Source organism: Salvelinus alpinus, chromosome 6 (assembly GCF_045679555.1).
Source record: "Salvelinus alpinus chromosome 6, SLU_Salpinus.1, whole genome shotgun sequence".
Taxonomy (NCBI): Eukaryota; Metazoa; Chordata; class Actinopteri; order Salmoniformes; family Salmonidae; genus Salvelinus; species Salvelinus alpinus.
In genome coordinates, this window is record NC_092091.1 from 48958605 (window position 1) to 48981892 (window position 23288).

Below are 23288 nucleotides of genomic sequence, written 5' to 3' on the forward strand. Positions count from 1 at the left end.
GTATCACGTCTGCTACAGACGCAGTTGATAAGCTTATTTCTCGAGTCAGTAGTTTGAGTGGAGCTAGGAGTGTGTTCATGTTCACAAATGCCATTGAAATGGCAGCAGCGCTATGAGATCCAGCACATTCTTAAGCATGCAATACGGCTTTCCTCAGTACGACATCCTCGTCAACCCACTGTGCTGTCAGACTCAGCATGCTCATGGGGCTGACATCGCTGGTCCAAATGTCAGTCGTGAAGCTTATAGCAGTGACGCCCATAGCAAGTAGCTCATGGATGTGCGTTTCAACATTACTGTGTAATTCCAGTAGGGCAACATCTGAAATATAGCACCTACTTGGTAGTGTGTACCGGGGCTCAAGGTGCTCAACCAGTCGGCAAAAACCAACATCATCCACGACAGAGAACGGTTGATTATCAAGGGCAATGAATTCCATTATCTTGTCGTTAATGGATGTCTCGATGATATTTTCTTACTCTTTCAAATGACTGTTCGACTTGAACTTATTTAGTTGTTGAAAGTGTGCGCTTAGTTGCATATTACTTTTTTGTTATCTTCCTTTGAAACTTCTAAATAGATCCACACGGCAGACATTGTGGGCTAGGTTAGGAATGCTGTGTAGCGCTGCATTTATTTGAGGCGTCATCTACCTACGTTATATAGGTATGCACGTCAGCTTTGACATCGTTATTGCACATCGGCGTTAAACTAGACATCGAGCCGATGTTGGCATCTTTAGCTAATATCGTCCGATTCCGATATGCTTACCGATATATCGTGCATCCCTAGTCAAAACATATAGATTCAATGGTTGTAATGATGAGGAGCGGTCTGTCCGTAATAAAGAGATGCTCTGCTTTTTTGACACCACTTTCCAAAAAGCAAGTCCTCCAGCCTCTGGTTTAGTCTTATATTGATTATTGTCCAGTCTTGTGGTGAAGTGCTGCAAGGAAAGACCTAGTTAAGCTGCAGCTGGCTCAGAACAGAGCGGAACGTCTTGCTCTTCATTGTAATCAGAGGGCAGATATAAGTACTATGCATGCCAGTCTCTTGGCTAAGAGTTGAGGAGAGACTGATTGCATCACTTCTTTTTAAAAGAAACGTGTTAAATCAATTGTTTGCGTAGGCCACTTACAAACAGCTCTGACCTCACCAGGGGTCTTTTCATTCCCCAAATCCAGAACAAAATCAAGAAAGCGTACTGTATTATATAGAGACAATTTTGCAAGGAACTACGGGTAAAGCAACGCCTCTTCCCTATTTGACCTAGATAGTTTGTGTATGTATTGATATGTAAGCTTTAAAAAAAGCTATTTTGTTTTGTGAGGACCCCGGGAAGAGTAGCTGCTGCTTTTGCAACAGTTAATGGGGATCCTAATATAATACCAAATGCCTCCCTCTCTCTCTCCCCAGACCAAGGCAGCCCTAGCTGAGGAGAAGAAGTTCCAGCAGCATATCCTGAGCCAGCAGAAGAAAGAGCTGACCAGTCTACTGGAGTCTCAGAAACGCCAGTACCGTCAGCGCAAGGACCAGCTCAAAGAGGTACAACCTTATTCCATCCACATGTTCCAACCACACGACTACCTTATTCCAACCACACGACTACCTTATTACAACCATACAGGACAACAGTACAATTGTAGTCACATGGGGCTGACCCAGGAGTGGCTGGTGTCACCCTCTAACCCAGGAGTGGCTGGTGTCACCCTCTAACCCAGGAGTGGCTGGTGTCACCCTCTAACCCAGGAGTGGCTGGTGTCACCCTCTAACCCTTCCCCATGTGTTGTTTTGATTGGCTGGTGTCACATTCTAACCCAGGGTTCCCCAACTGGTGGCGCACAGGCCAAATTTTATTTGGGTCCTCAAATTTTTCTGAGCAAAATATAAAACAAATGTATTTTTTCTTGTTTCACATAAGACTGTAAAAACACCAGGAAATCAGCTCCAGGTTCTACATTTTTTGATTTAGAAATCTGTTCCCAAGTATTCCAACGCATAATAGAGAAACAAGTCATCATATACAAATGTAAGCAAGATTCAAAATTATTACGTTTTAATCAAACATTGTATCTGTTTGGGCTTCTTGCGGTTAATTTGCAGTCTACAAATTATTTGTAATTATGTTCCGGTCCCCCCGACCATCCGTTCAAGAAAAGATCAGGACGTGGCTGAATCTAGTTGATGATCTCTACTCTAACCCTTCCCCATGTGTTATTTCTACTAGGAACTGAATGAGAACCAGTCGACCCTTAAGAGGGAGAAGCAAGAGTGGCTGGTGTCAGCCTTTAACTAGGGGTGTGAACGTCTAAATGAAATTGGGATCCTTAAAGTTAAGAAAAAAATCCTAAGGGGAAAAAACAATGTTTTTTTTCGCCACAAATGTTTAATCACGGTGCAGCTGGCTCGTCTGCTCTTTGTCTTCGCTAATGATGCAAATGTGTGTTCGGTCTGTTCCCCTAGCCTATTCATTGATAGGCCCTGCTCTACTGAAGTTGATTTAGTGCAAAAAATTGCGAGATACAGCTTTTGATTGCCCGATAGATAGAACCGTGCACTAGGCCTGACTCCGTCTGTCTGGTGGCCGACCTGCCTATACTGTACCCCTCCCCTCTCCCTCCGTTCCTTGCTAGCTTGCTATGGAAGATGCAGGCAGCTTGAGATAATTTGATTGACAGTTCTGATCACCAAGTGATGGACGTTAGTTCCGCTTCAATAGCGGCATTCCTTTACAGACAAGTAAAATGCCTGTTCAGTGGCACCTCGAAACGATCTCCAGAGAAGGTTTTATGTCTGCATTTTAAAAAGCCTTAGTGTACCCTTACAGACAAACAAACATGCAATAGCCGTGGCACTTTCATGGGTATATGACTGGGGTACATGTAACTTAATTGCCCGGCCCTAGTGTTCATACATGCGTATTAGGACCATTACTCTGCATTGTGAATTGACGTGGAATTTTGAGCCATTTGTCACGTCCCTACCCTTTTAACCCTTCCCCCTGTGTTGTAATGAGTCGATGGTGTCACCCTCTAACCCTTCCCCCTGTGTTTCTACTAGGAACTGAATGAGAACCAGTCGACCCCTAAGAGGGAGAAGCAGGAATGGCTGGTGCGTCAGAAGGAGTGTCTGCAGCAGCTGCAGGCAGAGGAGGAGGCGGGGCTGCTGAGGAGACAGAGGCAGTACTACGAGCTGCAGTGTCGCCAGTACAAGAGGAAGATGCTGCTGGCCCGACACAACCTGGAACAAGACCTACTCAGAGAGGTATAGCAGGCCTATTGTAGTACCTATAGTATAGGTATATTACTGGGGGAGATTGACCTGCTCAGAGGTCTTGTCCACCAGCCGGCTCTCTCTCTCTGTCAAACCATTAGGGTTTCACAGCGCCTCAGATCTGAACTTAAATCAAGTTGAATGGAAGCTTATGGCAGGAGCGGCGAAAACAGCCGCCGGTTTTAATTGGCAGATCTGTCCATCACCATATAGCATATCCCTTAGAATCTCCCCCCAACATTATCAACTTCAAGCATAAGTTATTTAAACATAGTGATTTCGGGAAAATCGGAAAGTTGGCATCTTAAAAATGTTTTTTACATAAACTTTATATGCCTCAAATCAGAATCAATTGGGCTTCCCAAAACTAATATGATAAAACATTTATTTTGATAGGCAATTTTGCCATTTTTCAAAGTCACATCTAATTCAACTGTTGCCTCGATTTAGTTGTGTGATTCGCTCAGAATTTGAATAGATTAGCATTAGGTTTGGGCGCTGTCCATATTTTCATTTTGTCATTCCATCCTTCTCTCATCCCAGGATTTACGGTATTACTGCCTTAGTACACAAGGGGGTGCCAAAAAACACAAAGCCCATTGGGTGTCTATTACTAGAATGCTAACAAAATTTGTACAAGTAATAGCACATTTCCATAGAGGCTGCTTGCTAAATATGCTAACGAGCGCAAACGAAAATAAATGAATTTCAAAGACCAGGTCATAAAGTTATACATGAATAGGTATGAGCTACCGAATGCCATTTTTGGTGAGGTTGGACATTTTACAAGTGAATATGAATGATAAACATTAGAAATAGGATGGCAATGCATTGTTTTTGCAAAAAATAACTTTTTAATTTTAAGCTCATTTACTAATATGGCTACTACTGATGACAATTAAGCTATTTTCTGCTGAATGTGTTGCACTAATGTATTTTCTCTAAAGGAAAACTATAGTTGAATTTGAGACATTTGTGGCGTTGTGTGACAACCACATTTTGGTGGCCTTTTATTGTCCCCAGCACAAGGTACACCTGTGTAATGATCACTGTTTAACCAGCTTCTTGATATGCCACACCTGTCAGGCGGATAGATTATCTTGGCAAAGGAGTAACGCTCCTTTGTGCACAAAATTGTAGAGAAATAAGCTTTTTGTGCATCTGGAAAATTTCTGGGATCTTTTATTTCATCATGAAACATGGGACCAACACTTTACATGTTGCGTTCATATTTTTGTTCAGTGTAGCTACAAATATAAAAATGTTTTGAAATAGTTAAGTTTTGACAGCCACAAGATGGTTTTTCCAATACTCTCATCAAATACCCCGATATACGGTATACCGCCCAAGCCTAATTAGCATGTCATTCAGTAAATCCACACCCCCTGAATTCCAAACAGTCCCACACTGTTACCAGGCTTTATGCGGCATCAATTTGAGCCTGGGGACGAGGTTAAGCCTCGCCCAATCCCAATCCACCCTTACGCCCGAGACACTTATGTTCTATTTCCTTTTTATATATGTGTGTGTGTGTGTGTGTGCTCACATACATACATACATACATACATACATACATACATACATACATACATACATACATACATACATACATACATACATACATACATACATACATACATACAGTGCCTTTGGAAAGTATTCAGACCCGTTGACTTTTTCCACATTTTGTTATTCAAAAATGTATTAAATTGTTTGAGGAAAAACAATACCCCATAATGACAAGGCAAAAACATTTTTTTTTGTTTTTTGCTAAAAACTGAAATATCATATTTGCATAATTATTCAGACTCTTTACTCAGTACTTTGTTGAAGAACCTTTGGCAGTGATTACAGCCTTGAGTCTTGTTAGGTATGACACTACAAGCTTGGCACACCTGTATTTGGGGAGTTTCTCCCATTATCCTGTGCAGATCCTCTCGAGCTCAGTCAGGTTGTATGGGGAGAGTCACAGCTATTTTCAGGTCTCCAAAGATGTTCGATTGGGTTCGGACTCTGGCTGGGCCTCCGGACTCTGGCTGGGCCTCTCAAGGACATTGAGACTTGTCCCGAAGCCACTCCTGCGTTGTTTTGGCTGTGTGCTTAGGGTTTTTGTCCTGTTAGAAGGTGAACCTTCACCCCCGACTGAGGTCCTGAGCACTCTGGAGCAGGTTTTCATCAAGGATCTCTCTGTACTTTGCTTTGTTCATCTTTGCCTCAATCCTGACTCGTCTCCTAGTCCCTGCCGCTGAAAACCATCCCCACAGCATGATGCGGCCACCACCATGCTTCACTGTAGGGATGGTGCCAGGTTTCCTCCAGACATCACACTTGGCATTCAGGCCAGAGAGCTCAATCTTGGTTTTATCAGACCAGATAATCTTGTTTCTCATGGTCTAAGTCTTTAGGTGCCTTTTGGCAAACTCCAAGCGGGCTGTCATGTGCCTTTTTATTGAGGAGTAGCTTCCGTCTGGCCACTCTACCATAAAGGCCTGCTTGGTGGAGTGCTGCAGAGATGGTTGTCCTTCTGGAAGGTTCTCCCATCTCCACAGAGGAACATTAGGCCTCTTCCATTTTAAGAATGATGGAGGCCGCTGTGTTTTGGGTGATTTTCAATGCTGCAGAAATGTTTTGGTACACTTCCCCAGATCTGTGCCTCAACACAATCCTGTCTCAGAGCTCTACGGACAATTCCTTTGAGCTCCTGGCTTGGTTTTTGCTCTGACATGCACTGTCAATTGTGGGACCTTTATATATTTGTGCCTTTCCAAATCATGTCCAGTCAATTGAATTTACCACAGGTGGACTCCAATCAAGTTGTAGAAACATCTCAAGGATGATCAATGGAAACAGGATGCACCTCAGCTAAATTGAGTCTCATAGCAAAGGGTCTGAATATTTATATAAATAAGGTATTTCTGTTTTTGTTTTTTAACATTTTGAAACCTGTATTCACTTTGCCATTATGGGGTATTGTGTGTAGATTGCTGAGGAAATAGTTTTATTTCATCCATTTTAGAATAAAGCTGTAACATAACAAAATGTGGAAAAAGTCAAGGGGTCTGAATACTTTCCGAAGGCAACAGTATGAAATATATTTTCAATAACTACAAATATATTTTCACCTGTTTGAAACGAGTGTACAAAATCGAAAGTAAAAGATGCAAAAACAAAACTTAATAACGGAAGCATAGAAATGGCACACAGAACAGATCTACCGCTTCTAGAACTTACTTTCAATTAGAATGACAGAACAATAACTCACATTTCCATGTGAATTTGGTCAGGCACCCAAGAAGTTACATATTTTAACTTTAAATAAAAACAGAGAGAGGCAAACTTTAGGGTGCTAGGGTTATTCAATGTCTGCTTTTTTTACCCTCTACTAATAGGTGCCCTTCTTTGCGAGGCATTGGAAAAACTCTGGTTGAATCTGTGTTTGAAATTCACTGCTCGACTGACGGACCTTACAGATATTTGTTTGTGTGGGGTACAGAGATGAGGTAGTCATTCAAAAATCATGTTAAATAAACACTATTATTGCACACAGTGAGTGCATGCGACTTATTTTTTACCCCTGAGCTTGTTTAGGCTTGCCATAAAAGGGGTTAAATACTAAAAGCGTATTCAGTGTTCTAACCCCTCCCCCGCAGTACTTAGAGGTAACTTCATTGCTCCAGAGCAAGAGGGAGTTAGAGCACTGATTATGCTTTTGGGTCCTCTGACAGTGAATGGGCGCCATAAACCTAAATAGAAACGGATAATTGTGCACGACTTCAGTATTACTAAAAGTGTTGTTAGACTAAGGTTTTTATTTTATTTTGTTAGGATTATTTTTCTCTTACTGTAGTAGTGTAGCCCACTCCCGACCAGTCACGTTGTACAGCGTTTGAGTGGCGCAACGGTTAAGACACTGCATTGCAGTGTAAGCTGTGTTACAGATGGTGGTTCAATACCTGTGCCGGTCTCGACTGGGAGACCCGTGAGATGACTGTAGGTTTTTGGTTTCTTCCCCTCTAAAAACAGAAATAAATCATTCTAATTAACAAACTGGCTTTATTTACAATTTAGTAAATAAGTCATCTCCAAAATATATATTTTTTTAAACAAAGCAATTATTATTCATTAAGAATTTATATAAAATCCCCTTGGATATTCTCACAGATCTATTATTAACCCTGTTATTAGCAGGACAATATATATTGGTCATGGCTACCGAGTGGCACACCTTGGGATTGCCTTGCAGTTCTGCAAGGCAATGTATCTACTGAAAGTGCGTGAGGTTCAAGGCACGAAGGCAGGGGATGGGCCGCAGAGCCATGCACAGAAGACGGACCTAGCCCATGGGGGAGGGGGGGTGGACCGCCACACTGGGTAGCACAGAGCAACACTTTAAGGGGCATTGCACTAATAATGGCGCTGACTAGGGAAACGTTCCCGCTGTTCTTAGTGCCAGTCTGCATTTTCAAACTAAAACAATGTAACTAATAATGGCATCTTTATGTTTTCGTTAATAAAATAATAACAATAGTCTTCAAAATGCAGATGTTGATTTAGTTATGGATCCGTAATTAATTACTAGGGGAATATTATCACTGAATTACAGAAATATTGTAACAAAGTTGTCTAATGAAGGTAAACAAATTGTAGTTTACTGGAAAATACTCTTTCAAACACACACGGTCATGTTGTACAGCGCCATTATGGCTATTAGCAGGTAGCTGGACAATAGACTTGCCTAGAAGGTGTGTAGGGGGAGAAATCTATTGTCAAATTAATTTCTTAGTTAGGTTGGCTGTATCACAACCGGCCATGATTGGTTGGAATTTCAGTTTAAATTTCAGTTTAATCGACCAGAAAAGACAAAACAAGTAATACAACAAAAAGTATTATTATTATTTATCACATCCGACCGTGATTGGGAGTCCCATAGGGCGGCACACAATTGGCCCAGCGTTTCTCTCCCTCTAAAAACAGAAATAAATGTTTTGACCTTTACAAATATTATTTCGGCCTTTTATTCTGATTACAATCGCTACTTTCGTTTTTTGAAAACGAAATAACCTCAAATATCGTTATATTATCAAGTTGATGGCACAGTCATATAGTGGCACCTACATAAAGCTGAGTGACTCACTCATTCATAGCTTTGGATCAAAAGTACCAACATTCTTTCTGTCTTTAATAAAGAAATGTTTTGGTTATGCTGACCTGGACACCATGTACAGTATTATAATAGCCCATTATGGGCTATTAGCAGGACAATATACCTTTACCAACGCTTCTCTGAATTTTGATACTTTGTGGATGGGGCCTCCCCAGTGGCGCAGCTGTCTGTAAAATGCAAAATGCATTGCTACAGATACCCGTGCCGGCCGCCACCGGGAGACCCATGAGACGGCTTTTGGTTTTTATTTAGAATTCTCCAATCCTCTATACAGTTGAAGTCGGAAGTTTACATAAACTAGTTTTAATGACTCCAACATAAGTGTTTCAACCACTCCACAAATTTCTTGTTAACAAACTATAGTTTTGGCAAGTTGTTTAGGACATCTACTTTGTGCATGACACAAGTAATTTTTCCAACAATTGTTTACAGACAGATAATTTCACTTATAATTCACTGTATCACAATTCCAGTGGGTTAGAAGTTTACATACACTAAGTTGACTGTGCCTTTAAACAGCTTGGAAAATTTGATGAAGCTTCTGATGCGCTAATTTACATAATTTGAGTCAATTGGAGGTGTACCTGTGGATGTATTTCAAGGCCCACCTTCAAACTCAGTGCCTCTTTGCTTGACATAATGGGAAAATCAAAGAAATCAGCCAAGACCCAAGGGAAAAAAATGGTAGATCTCCACAAGTCTGGTTCATCCTTGGGAGCAATTTCCAAATGCCTGAAGGTATCACGTTGATCTGTATAAACAATGGTACGTAAGTATAAACACCATGGGACCACGCAGCCATCATACCGCTCAGGAAGGAGACGAATTCTGTCTTCTATAGAGGAATGTACTTTGGTGTGAAAAGTGCAAATCAATCCCAGTAAAACAGCAAAGGGCCCTGTGAAGATGCTGGAGGAAACGGGTACAAAAGCATCTATATCCACAGTAAAACAAGTCGTATATCGACATAACCTGAAAGCCTACTCCTTCCTCCCCGTCGGGAAATTGAGCCCCGGTCTCCCACGTGCTCGCACGACACAGGGATTCTTTAGCTAAATAGCCAGGTACTGTAGTCGACTGTCACGTTGTACAGCGCCATATTTTCCGTTCCATCCTAACGTAACCGAGGTTATTTTTTTTATAGAAACACCATAATATTAATCAAATGAATTAAGCAAGATTTATTGAAATCAGTCCCATATACTATGTTCTTACAAAAGACATTTTAAATTGTCTTGTACAGCCATTATTGAAGACTATAAAATCAATCAATCAAACGTATTTATAAAGCCCTTCTTAAATCAGCCGATGTCACAAAGAGCTGTACAGAAACCCAGCCTAAAACCCCAAACAGCAAGCAATGCAGGCGTAGAAGCACAGTGGCTAGGACAAACTCCCTAGAAAGGCCAGAACCTAGGAAGAAACCTAGAGAGGAACCAGGCTATGAGGGGTGGCCAGTCCTCTTCTGGCTGTGCCGGGTGGAGATTATAACACAACATGACCAAGATGTTCAAATGTTCATAGATGATCAACAGGGTCAAATAATAATAAATGACAGTGGTTGTAGAGGGTGCAACAGGTCAGCACCTCAGGAGTAAATTTCAGTTGGCTTTTCATAGCCGATCATTCAGAGTATCTCTACCGCTCCTGCTGTCTCTAGAGAGTTGAAAACAGCAGGTCTGGGACAGGTAGCACGTCTGGTGAACAGGTCAGGGTTCCATAGCCGCAAGCTGAACAGTTGAAACTGGAGCAGCAGCACGACCAGGTGGGCTGGGTACCGCAAGGAGTCATCAGGCCAGGTAGTCCTGAGGCATGGTCCTAGGGCTCAGGTCCTCCGAGAGAGAATTAAAGATGCCCTCTGGTGGTAAAACTAGCACTAATAGTACCAGTGGTTGCCATAGAATTCTGCGGCACCGCGCAAGCTGTGCTGCAGTACGCTGCAACTTTTAAAGGATGAACCACTGTACACAATCTATGTCTCAAGGCAATTGTCTAAATACGTATGTACTTCCATGCATACATGCACACCACACACACACTACCGTTCAAAAGTTTGGGGTCATTTAGAAATGTGTTTGTTTTTGAAAGAAAAGCAAAAAAAAGTATCAATTTTAAAATAACATCAAATTGATCATAAATACAGTGTAGACATTGTTAATGTTGTAAATGACTATTATAGCTGGAAACGGCAGTTTTTTTTATGGAATGTCTACATAGGCATACAGAGGCCCATTATCAGCAACCATCACTCCTGTGTTCCAATGGCACATTGTGTTAGCTAATCCAAGTTTATTATTTTAAAAGGCTAATTGATCATTAGAAAACCCTTTTGCAATTTAAATAAGCAATAAAACTGGCCCTCTTTAGACTAGTTGAGTGACTGGATTTTTCAGCATTCTTGGGTTTGATTACAGGCTCAAAATGGCCAGAAACAAGTAACTTCTGAAACTGGTCAGTCTATTCTTGTTCTGAGAAATGAAGACACTTCCATGCTAGAAATTGCCAAGAAACTGAAGATCTCGTACAACGCTGTGTACAACTCCTTTCACAGAACTGCGCAAACTGTCTCTAACCAGAATAGAAAGAGTGGGAGACCCCGGTGCACAACTGAGCAAGAGGACAAGTACATTCAAGTGTATAGTTTGAGAAACCGATGCCTCACAAGTCCTCAACTGGCAGCTTCATTAAATAGTACCCGCAGAACACCAGTCTCAACGTCAACCGTGAAGAGGAGACTCCGGGATGCTGGCCTTCTAGGCAGAGTTGCAAAGAAAAAGCCATAGCTCAGACTGGCCAATAAATAGAAAAGATTAAGATGGGCAGAAGAACAGACACTGGACAGAGGAACTGCCTAGAAGACCAGCATCCCGGAGTCGCCTCTTCACTGTTGCTGTCGAAGACTGGTGTCATTGGAACACAGGAGTGATGGTTGCTGATAATGAAATTAATTTGTGGAATTCCTTTCCTTAATGCGTTTCAGCCCATCCCTATTTGGTAAAATACCAAGTCCATATTATGCAAGAACAGCTTAAATAAGCAAGGACAAACTACAGTCCATCATTACTTTAAGACATGAAGGTCAATCAATCCAGAAAATGTCAAGAACTTTGAAAGTTTCTTCAAGTGCAGTCGCAAAAACCATCAAGCGCTATGATGAAACCAGCTCTCATGAGGGCCACCACAGGAAAGGAAGACCCAGAGTTACCTCTGCTGCAGAGGATAAGTTAATTAGTGTTACCAGCCTCAGAAATTGCAGCCCAAATAAATGCTTCAGAGTTCAAGTAACAGATCCATCTCAACATCAACTGTTCAGAGGAGACTGCGTGAATCAGGCCTTCATGGTCGAATTGCTGCAAAGAAACCACTACAAGGACACCAATAAGAAAATACTTGCTTTTGCCAAGAAACACGAGCAATGGATATTAGACCGGTGGAAATCTCTCCTTTTGGTCTGATGAGTCTGATTTTTGGTTCCAAACGCCATGTCTTTGTGAGACGCAAAGTAGGTGAACAGATCTCCGCAATTGTGGTTCCCACCGTGAAGCATGGATAAGGAGATTATGGTGTGGGTGTGCTTTGCTGGTGACAGTCAGTGATTTATTTAGAATTCAAGACGCACTTAACCAGCATGGCTACCACAGCATTATGCAGCAATACGCCATCCCATCTGGTTTTGGCTTAGTCCCACTATCATTTGTTTCTCAACAGGACAATGAACCAACACACCTCCAGGCTGTGTAAGTCCCATCTGACCAAGAAGGAGAGTGATGGAGTGCTGCATCAGATGACCTGGCCTCCACAATCACCCAACCTCAACCCAATTGAGATGGTTTGGGATGAGTTGGACCTCAGAGTAAAGGAAAAGCAGCCAACAAGTGCTCAACTTATGTGTGAACTCCTTCAAGATTGTTGGGAAGCCATTCCAGGTGAAGCTGGTTGAGAGTGCCAAGTGTGCTAAAACATTTTTTTGGTCACTACATGATTCCATGTGTGCATAATTATGTCTTCACCATTATTCTACAATGTAGAAAATAGTAAAAATGAAGAAAATAACTTGAATGAGTAGGTGTCAACTTTTTTGACGTCTGTGTTACACAGACAAGCTACTTAATTGTATTGTGATCACTTATTTGACACGTTTCCTACCTTCTCTCATTCCCTCTCCCTCTCTCCATCTTTCTTCCTATACCTGTTTTTATTTTTCTCCTCCCCCCCAGGACCTGAACAAGAAGCAGACCCAGAGGGACCTGGAGTGTGCCATGCTGCTGAGGCACCACGAGTCCACCCAGGAGCTGGAGTTCCGTCAGCTGGGGGCGGTGCAGCGTACGCGGGCTGACCTGATCCGCACGCAGCACCAGACGGAGCTCACCAACCAGATGGAGTACAACAAGAGGAGGGAGCAGGAGCTCCGGCAGAAACACACCGTGGAGGTCCGCCAGCAGCCCAAGAGCCTCAAGGTAAGGCTCCTCCTCCCTCACTCCCCCCTCTCTCCTTTCTTCCCTCACGTCCGCCCCTCCTTTCTATCCTCACGTCCGCCCCTCCTTTCTTCCCTCACGTCCGCCCCTCCTTTCTTCCCTCACGTCCGCCCCTCCTTTCTTCCCTCACGTCCGCCCCTCCTTTCTTCCCTCACGTCCGCCCCTCCTTTCTTCCCTCACGTCCGCCCCTCCTTTCTTCCCTCACGTCCGCCCCTCCTTTCTTCCCTCACGTCCGCCCCTCCTTTCTTCCCTCACGTCCGCCCCTCCTTTCCCCTCTTCCCTCACTCCTCTCACTTCTTCCCAGTCCAAGGAGCTCCAGATCAAGCGTCAGTTCCAGGACACTTGTAAGATCCAGACACGTCAGTACAAGGCCCTGAGGAACCACCTGTTGGAGAGCACTCCCAAGGCCGACCACAAGGCGGTGCTCAAGAGGCTGAAGGAGGAGCAGACCAGGAAACTGGCCATCCTGGCAGAGCAGTATGACCACTCCATCAACGACATGCTGTCCACACAGGCTGTGAGTAAGGCAAGGACCCTACCGTGCACCTCTTCTACACCTGACAACTACAAAGACATTATACTACAGAACAACTACACACACACACGCTGAGAGACAACCCACACAAAGACACGCACACACTGCAGATCACATCAACTGCACAACTACATATTAAACCAGCTACACCAAAAATGTATACCAACATATTTCAGTTCATCAAACACCTAGAACGTCCATGCTAAGCTCTAGAACTACTAAAATTACAAATTAGGACTACAAATACCACATTTTGAGTGGTAGACTTCCCCAAACTGTCCATTTAGACCAGGGTGTGCTCTACTGACGTCCAGCCCTTCCCCTCTTCCTCCTTTAGTTGCGATTGGACGAGACCCAGGAAGCAGAATACCAGGTGCTGCGAATGCAGCTGCAGCAGGAGTTGGAGCTGCTGAACGCTTACCAGAGCAAGATCAAGATCCACACAGACTCCCAGCATGAGAGAGAGGCCAATGACCTGGAGCAAAGGGTGTCCATCCGCAGGGCCCTGCTGGAACAGCGGGTGAGAGATGGGTGGAGGGGTGTCTGAAGGGGGGGGTGGTTGCGTGTGCGCAAGAGAATATGTACAATATACATGACACCAAAAAGGATAGGCCACTTAAAAAATTATTGGGACACAACCAGTTTGACGTCTTATTGCTCTCTTGCTCCCTCTCTTAGATTGAGGAAGAGATGCTGTCTCTGCAGAACGAGCGTTCAGAGCGTATCCGTACTCTACTGGAGCGCCAGGCTCGGGAGATCGAGGCTTTTGACTCGGAGAGCATGCGTCTTGGCTTCAGCAACATGGCGCTGACTGGCATCCCCGCCGAGGCCTTCAACCAGGGCTACCCCAGCCCCTCCTCTGGCCCCGGGGGCTGGCCCTCCCGCCCTGTCCCTCGCTCCGGGAGCCACTGGAGCCATGGTGTGCAGAACTCGGTGGTGCCCCCTTCGTGGCGTAGCCAGAACAGCTGCAGCGGTGGAGGGTTCAGCCGTGCCGAGTCGATCACTTCGTCTCACGGCCTGGGGAGGGATAGTGAGATGAACATGAGTGGTAGAGGCCACTCCTCCAACTCCTCATCTTCCTCCTCATCCTCCCACCATCATCACCATCACCAGCAGCAGCAACAACACTACCTCCCCCAGCACCACCACCACCAGAGCACGCCACACCTGTACCGAGAGAGCCGCGAGCGCGAGGACCGTGAGAGGGACAGGGAGAGAGAGTGGGGAGGTGGGGGGGGAGGAGGACACCACCACCACCACCACCACCATGGAGGAGGAGTTCATCACCACCACCTCTCCCAACACGCCTCAGCCCAGTCCCTCGCTCTCCTGCCACCTCCGCCTCCCCCACCACCCATCTCCCTCTACTCTTCCTCCCCGCCCTCCTCCTCCTCCTCCTCGTCTTCCCAGGGAGGGGGATACGGGGGTTTGGTGGCCAGGGGCCCCAGCCTGATGGCCCTGAGGAACAGCCCCCAGCCCCTGAGGAGGACGGCCTCAGGGGGGCCCGGCGGGGCAGGGGGGGGCGAGGGGGGTCTGAGCCGGAGCACCTCGGTCACCTCGCACATCTCCAATGGATCCCACCTCTCCTACTCTTAAAGGGGAAGGGTAACGATAGGCTCCACCCCTCAGTCTTAAAGGGGACTGGTAGTAAGAGAACAAACCAAGCCTGCCCCTTCTCTGAGGCTGCGTCTGAAACGACACCCTAACCCTCGTATTGGGAATAGGGTGTAGTTTGAGATATGCCATGCAGTGAGTAGTGTGTGTGTGTGGGCGGGCGGGGGGGTTGAATGTCCCTGCTCTCTCTTCTGCAAGAGTGTTTGTTCATGGAGGGGGTGGTGCTAACAGGTTTACCACCACAAAGGGTGGAGCCAAAGCAAGTCCACGGTTCCTATTGTTCAAGGGGATTATTTTTATTGGAAGAGGTCATCTCTCACAAATTCAGGGGAGGGGTTTAGATGAGGGAGGGGGTGGGGCTATTAACAATATGGTCCGACTGGCCTGGCCACCAGTAGAGGTCAGTTGAGCAGACTAGCTGCTTAGAGTAGACAGACACCATAGAGTATTATGTCTGCACAGACAGATGGAAGGGATACAAGTGGGAGGAAAGGGGAGTTTTAACAGCAATTTCTCTGCTGACATCAAACTGAGAGAAATGAATGGATGTGGCGATACTGCTCTATTTGAAAGAGGGTGCTATAAAATACAATGTAAACTATGTAAATAACGCAGAAACTAACACGTGAAGCATACTAGTTAATGATGGGTCATATACTGTCCATTTGTGGTGAAGCAAGGAGCTGAACCTCGGGAGGCAACTACAGAAAGTTGGGTTTTTTTGGTAATAGGATTTTCAAATTGATGACAAATGTAACACTGCCATCCGGTGGCTCGGCTGACCCAAGACAACTCTGCCACTGCCGAGCAATAATTTCCCTGTGAACATTCTGAAAGTGGGTGTGTGTGTACAGCGCTGAATGCTCGCTTAGTTTTTTCACGCTTGACCCATTCCTGGACACACAGCCTGGTAGGTGTGTGTAATGTACATGTGCATAAAGCAGTTATTACAGTTCAATGCATGAAAGTGATGTACAGAAAGCATTTGTATTCATACATGTTTATAGAAATGCATATAAGTATATAATACCTGTCAGAAGTTTGACAGTAAAATTGGAGATTGTTCACTGTTCAACATCTTTGTCCTACATTGTACTTAGTGTACATAAAAGCACTAACTCTGAAACGCTGGTAGAGTAATAATAATGATACTTTTGCCATGTGAATAGAAATTGGAAAATAGTTTTGAGGGAAAATAGATATGTTTGCTATTATTATTGTTATTATTACTACTAGAGCAGTTGTAATGTTTGTTGTACACACTAATTTTGTTTAAAGAAAACATTTTTTTAAATGTTTTAATTGCCAATTTTGACCACTAGGTGGGGAGTAAGAGCAATGTTACTGTTATGGAGCGCTATGGGGGGGAAATTCATTGTTTTTATTATTTTTTAAAGAGAAGAAAAAACACTACCTTTCCCCAAGCATTCCCTCTGGTCTCAGGGTCGGAGTCTACTGGGCAGTGCATTACCACAAAAGGTTGTAGTGTTATAGAACCAGTATTAAATGTGGACGGGGCCGTTCATGTTTTTAGCTGTATGTGTCAATATATTGAATTCTAGATCTACCATACAGTGTCTCCTAAAGTCAGCCTCTGTAATCCAGCACGTTTTGTGCCATATTGTACCTCTCTTCTTGTGGTTCATGTTGATACGGACCAGCCAAGCTTGTTGATTGTACACTACATTACTTATCCTATACACTACTACACCCCACCAAAAATACTGAATTTGTTGGTTTAATTTATTTGGTCTTTAAAAAATATATAAACAGCCAAAAACAAGGAAGTGCATACATTATAAATAACTTAGAATATGAATATTACATTGTCGTTTCCTAACTTCCAGAAAGGAAGGCGGGAGTTATTTCTGGATAGAATTGGATTGAAGCTAAGTGTCGCCACTTATGCTTTCACCTTACCACTCATCAGTAGTCAAGTAAAAGAAAGGAATGAGCCATTTTTAAAGTATTCTAACCGAGCCCATGTGTAGAAGAATCATCTACCATTGGCTCCTAAACTCACACTGCCAACTCTGAACAGCACCAACATTACAACAAAATGGTGGGGTGGGAAACATTGGTTCTCCAGTGGTGCATTTCGATACTCTAACCTCTAAGTTACCTCGACACGTCTGGGGTCGTTTACTTCAGTTTACACGTTGTTCACGACGGAACATGCTGGATTCGTTTTCAGAGGCTGTGATTTTTAGACTAGGGCATGAAGACCGAGCTGATGGGACAGAATGTGATGTCGCTGTCCATATGCTGATATACGCTTAGGGGTGGGTCTCAATAGTCAAAAGTAGTTCATTTTCCTTGTTTCATCCCCTTTACCGGGCATATATGAAACACAGCACAGGTGAAAGGACTTTGGTGGAAATTCACTTTAACCTGTCCTTTCACATCGTTGCAAACGGAGAGATGAGGGAGGGACTCATAAGACTATTGAGATACAACTCAGTTGGTGGGGCGGGGATGAGCGAGAATCTGATAGAAAGAGGAGTGGATGTGTGTGGTGGGATATAGAACTGTTGTACAGGGAGGCCAAGTTACGTTCAGGTTCAATACAAAGTGGAGCGGCGGTCTGCTACAGAATTTGTTGTACAGAAACACAAGTCATTTTGAAAAATAAAAAAAGGAAAAGTGACTTCCTGATGCTGTCTTCATTTGTACCTACTTGGTTGGATTGTGTGTCAGTTCAAAGGAATGCCCACAAACTACATTAGTTGGTGTAACTAACCATGAAAGATGTAAGGTAAAGATGACATTTTGTGCATCCTTTTTAAAAGGAAATTTACTTGGGGAAAACCACTCCAGGGCCCGTAGAGGTGCTGATCTAGAATCAAGTCCTCCCTGTCCATGTAATCTTATTTGTTATGATCTAAGCGGTGTAACTGATCCTAGATCAGCACTCCTATAAGATATTTGAGAGTTGATAGTGGAGTTTGTTTGCAGGGATTGATGTTTGTACTCATTTGTGTGCCTTTGCGTGCTAGGCTAATTACACTGAACAAAAATACAAACGCAACATGTAAAGTGTTGGTTTCATGAGCTGAAATAAACAATCCCAGAAATGTTCCAGACGCACAAAAAAAGCTTCTCTCATTTTATGCACACATTAGTTCACATCTCTATTAGTGAGCATTTCTCCTTTGCCAAGATAATCCATCCACCTGACAGATGTGGGATTTCAAGGTGGTTAAACAGCATGATCATTACACAGGTGCACCTTGTGCTGTGGACAATAAAAGGCCACTTTAAAATGTGCAGTTTTGACATACACCACAATGCCACAGATGTCTCAAGTTTTGAGGGAGCGTGCAATTGGCATGCTGACTGAAGGAATGTCCACCAGAGCTGTTGCCAGACAATTCAATGTTCATTTCTCTACCATAAAGTATTCAGGCCTCCTGACTTTTTCCACATTTTGTTAAATTACAGCTTTATTCTACAATGGATAAAATAAAAATCCTCATCAATCTACACATAAAAGCCCATAATGACAAAGTGAAAACAGGTTAAAAAAAATAATTATACTACCGTTCAAAAGTTTGGGGTCTCTTAGAAATTCACATTTTTTGTCCGTTTAAAATTACATAAAATTGATCAGAAATGCAGTGTAAACATTGACAATGTTGAAAATGACTACTGTAGCTGGGAACGGCAGATTTTTCTTTATGGAATATCTACATAGGCGTACAGAGGCCCATTATCAGCAACCATCACTCCTGTGTTCCAATGGCACATTGTGTTAGCTAATCCATGTTTATTATTTTAAAAGGCTAATTGATCATTAGAAAACCCTTTTGCAATTATGTTAGCACAGCTGAAAACTGTTCTGATTAAAGAAGCAATAAAACTGGCCTTCTTTAGACTAGTTGAGTATCTGGAGCATTAGCATTTTGGGGTTTGATTACAGGCTCAAAATGGCCAGAAACAAAGACTTTCTTCTGAAACTTGTCAGACTATTCTTGTTTTGAGAAATGAAGGCTATTCAATGTGAGAAATTGGCTAGAAACTGAAGATCTCGTACAACGCTGTGTACTACTCCCTTCACAGAACAGCGCAAACTGTCTCTAACCAGAATAGAAAGATTGGGAGGTCCCGGTGCACAACTGTGCAAGAGGACAAGTACATTAGTGTCTAGTTTGAGAAACAGACGCCTCACAAGGCCTCAACTGGCAGCTTCATTAAATAGTACCCGCAAAACACCAGTCTCAACGTCAACAGCAAAGAGGCGACTCCAGGATGCTGGCTTTCTAGGCAGAGTTCCTGTCCAGTGTCTGTGTTCTTTTTCCCATCTTAATCTTTTTTTTTATAGGCCAGTCTAAGATATGGCTTTTTCTTTGCAACTCTGCTTAGAAGGCCATCATCCCGGAGTCACCTCTTCACTGTTGACGATGAGACTGGTGTCAACTCCCCAAATGCAGGTGTGCCAAGCTTGTAGCTTCATACCCAAGAAGAATCTAGGCTGTAATCGCTGCTAATTGTGTTTCAACAAAGTACTGAGTAAAGGGTCTGAATACTTACGTAAATGTGATTTTTCTGTTTTTTATTTTTAATACACTTGCAAACATTTCTAAAAATCTGTTTTTGCTTTGTTATTGTGTGTAGATTAATGAGGGGGAAAATAAAGCTGTAACAACAAAATGTGAAAAAAGTCAAGGTCTGAATACTTTCCAAATGCACTGTAAGCTGTCTCCAATGTCATTTTAGAGAATTTGGTAGTACATCCAACCAGCCTCGCAACCGCAGACCACGTGTAACCACACCAGCCCAGGACCTCCACCTCCTCCTTATTGGCTGGGCCTGGCTGCCAAGTGGGTGGGCAAATGCCCTCCAAGGCCCACCCATGGCTGCACCCCTGCCCAGTCATGTGAAATCCATACATTAGGGCCTAATGGATTTATTTAAATTGACTGATATCCTTATATGAATTAACTCAGTAAAATCTTTGAAATGGTTGCATGTTGTGTTTATTATTTTGTTCAGTAGATCTGACATCGAAAACTTTAACGTAGCCAAGGAGTGTTGAATATAAAATTCCATTTCAAGTTTGGTCCCTATTCAGTTTGAAATGTCAAGCAGGCAAAATGTTTTACTAAACTAAACGAACTTCACCGAAATGTTGGTATCCAGCAGTGGAGACTTGAGGGGAGGAATGCTCATAATAATGGCCGGAATGGAATGGTATCAACAAACAAAAGAATGGGGGGGTACTGGGGTTCATGTGTTTGATATCATTCCATTCACTCTATTCCCGCCATTACACTCCATTTCAGCCATTATGAGCTGTCCTCCTCTCAGCAGCCTCCACTGGTATCCAGTTTAATGTATTGATCACTTCAACTAGGCTGGATGTGTTTATTCATAAAGTATTATCACAAGTTATAACAATAATTCCAGTAAATGCATTATAATTGTGTAATATAGCTTTATAATTTCATCTTTGGTCTCTGTCTAGACATGGCTTCCTGCAGCAGTCTGCTGTCTGAAGAGCAGTTCCAGTGCTCTATCTATGGACGTGTTCACTGAGCCAGTCACCACAACTTCTGCAAGACCTGCATCAGAAAGTACTGGGATAGCAATTACATATGCCAGTGTCCACTGTGTAAAATTACTTTTGATAGGAGACCAGGTCTGTGTTGATACTTTTATTTCAGGAAATCAGTTTAAGGGAAAGCTACCAGCAGCCCAGGCCAGCACCCTATTAAGTCTGGAGAAGTGGCCTGTGATGTCTGCACTGGGACAAAGCGCAAGGCACTTCTTTCTTTCCTGGTGTGTCTAACCTCTTTCTGTGAGACTCACCTCTGCAGCCTCAGCCCTGAAGAGACACATGCTGATCGACCCCATTGAGAGCCTGGATGACAGGATGTGTAAGAAGCATGACAGACTCCTGGAGATGTTCTGTAGGCATATGTGAGTCAGTTCTGCACTGAGACACACTACAGGGCTCAACACACCGTCCCTCTAGGAAATGTATGGAGAAAGGAGGGCTCAGCTGGAAGCACAGGTGCAGAAGATGATCCAGGAGCGACAGCTGAAGGTTGAGGAGCTCAAACACTCTGTAGAGCTCAGCAACAGAGACACAGAACTATAATGGCGCCGGAGAGGATGGCTGCCATTTTATTGGCTTTTAACAACCGTGCTATTTTGTTAGTTTTTTCGCATTGTTTGTAACTTATTTTGTACATAATGTTGCTGCTACCGTCTCTTGACCGAAAAGAGCTTCTGGATATCAGAACAGCGATTACTCACCTTGAATTGGACTAAGAATTTTTCTTTAACGAGTCGAGAGGGATTTATTCCAAACACCTGAACAGGCCCTCATCCCCGTCATTCGCAGGAGAACGAGACGGCGATTTCGCAGAAGGAGATCGGGGTGCCTTGTGAGGATCAGGCGATGAGTGGCTAATCTGCCTTTGCCATCCGTGCTATTAGCCAACATACAATCGCTGGAAAATAAATTGGATGAACTAAAAGCAAGTATATCCTACCAACGGGACATTTAAAAACTGTAATATCTTATGTTTCACAGAGTCGTGGCTGAACGATGACATGAATAACATACAGCTGGCGGGTTACACACTATCGGAAGGATAGAACAGCAGCCTCTGGTAATACAAGGGGTGGCGGCTATGTATATTTGTCAACAACAGCTGGTGCACGATATCTAAGCAAGTCTCGAGGTTTTGCTCGCCTGAGGTAGTCTCACGAAAAGCTGTAGACCACAGTATCTACCTAGAGAGTTTTCATCTGTATTTTTCGTAGCTGTCTACATACCACCACAGACCGATGCTGGCACTAAGACCGCACTCAATGAGCTGTATACCGCCATAAGAAAACAGGAAAACGCTCATCCAGAGGAGGAGCTCCTAGTGGCCGGGGACTTTAATGCAGGGAAACTTAAATCCATTTGACCTCATGTTAAATGTGCAACCAAAGGGAAAAAAACTCTAGGCCACCTTTACTCCACACGCAGACACATACAAAGCTCTCCTCTGCCCTCCATTTGGCAAATCTGACCATAATTTTATCCTCCTGATTCCTGCTTACAAGCAAAAATTAAAGCAGGAAGCACCAGTGACTCGGTCAATAAAAAAGTGATCAGATGAAGTAAATGCTAAAACTACAGGACTGTTTTGCTAGCACAGACTGGAATATGTTCCGGTATTCTTTGGATGGCATTGAGGAGTGTACCACATCAGTCACTGGCTTCATCAATAAGTGCATAGATGTCGTCGTCCCCTCAGTGACTGTACGTACATACCCCAACCAGAAGCCATGGATTACAGGCAACATCCGCACTGAGCTAAAGGGTAGAGCTGCCGCTTTCAAGGAGGGGGACTCTAACCCGGAAGCTTATAAGAAATCCCGCTATGCCCTCCGACAAACCATCAAACAAGCAAAGAGTCAATACAGGCATAAGATCAAATCGTACCACACCGGCTCCGACGCTCGTTGGATGTGGTAGGGCTTGCAAACTATTATAGACTACAAAGGGAAGCACAGCCGAGAGCTGCCCAGTGACACGAGCCTACCAGACGAGCTAAATAACTTCTATGCTCACTTTGAGGCAAGTAACACTGAAACATGCATGAGAGCATCAGCTGTTCCAGACTGTGTGATCACACTCGCTGCAGCCGATGTGAGCAAGACCTTTAAACAGGTCAACATTCACAAGGCCTCAGAGCCAGACGGATTACCAGGTCGGGTACTCTGAGCATGTGCTGACCAACTGGCAAGTGTCTTCACTGACATTTTCAACCTTTGCCTGTCTGAGACTGTAATACCAACATGTTTCAAGCAGACCATCAAAGTCCCTGTGCCCAAGAACACTAAGGTAACCTGCCTAAATGACTACCGACCCGTAGCACTCACATCTGTAGCCATGAAGTGCTTTGAAAGGCTGGTCATGGCTCACATCAACACCATTATCCCAGTAACCCTAGACCCACTCCAATTTGCATACCACCCCAACAGATTCACAGATGATGCAATCTCTATTGCACTCCACACCTGGACAAAGGGAACACCTATGTGAGAATGCTATTCATTGACTACAGCTTAGCGTTCAACACCATAGTGCCCTCAAAGCTCATCACTAAGCTAAGGACCCTGGGACTAAACACCTCCCTCTGCAACTGGATCCTGGACTTCTTGACGTGCTCGCCCCCTTGTTCACTCATGACTGCACGGCCAGGCACGACTCCAACATCATTATTGT

At 43.8% G+C, this 23288-nt stretch overlaps 1 protein-coding gene across 3 annotated transcripts in view; it reads left to right on the forward strand.

The window, feature by feature from the left end:
- The window catches only part of LOC139578774 (serine/threonine-protein kinase TAO2-like), a 50417-nt gene extending 32709 nt beyond the window's left edge, over positions 1–17708 (forward strand). For 2 of the 3 annotated variants that reach the window (XM_071406779.1, XM_071406781.1), the window contains exons 15-20: positions 1417–1545; positions 3061–3264; positions 12655–12894; positions 13217–13438; positions 13785–13967; positions 14126–17708. In XM_071406779.1, coding sequence (XP_071262880.1) covers positions 1417–1545; positions 3061–3264; positions 12655–12894; positions 13217–13438; positions 13785–13967; positions 14126–15043 — 1896 coding nt within the window. In that variant the 3' untranslated portion in view covers positions 15044–17708. The remainder of the gene's footprint in view (positions 1–1416; positions 1546–3060; positions 3265–12654; positions 12895–13216; positions 13439–13784; positions 13968–14125) is intronic. The other variant, XM_071406780.1, reaches the window with a different exon arrangement.
- The last annotated feature ends 5580 nt before the right edge of the window (positions 17709–23288 follow it).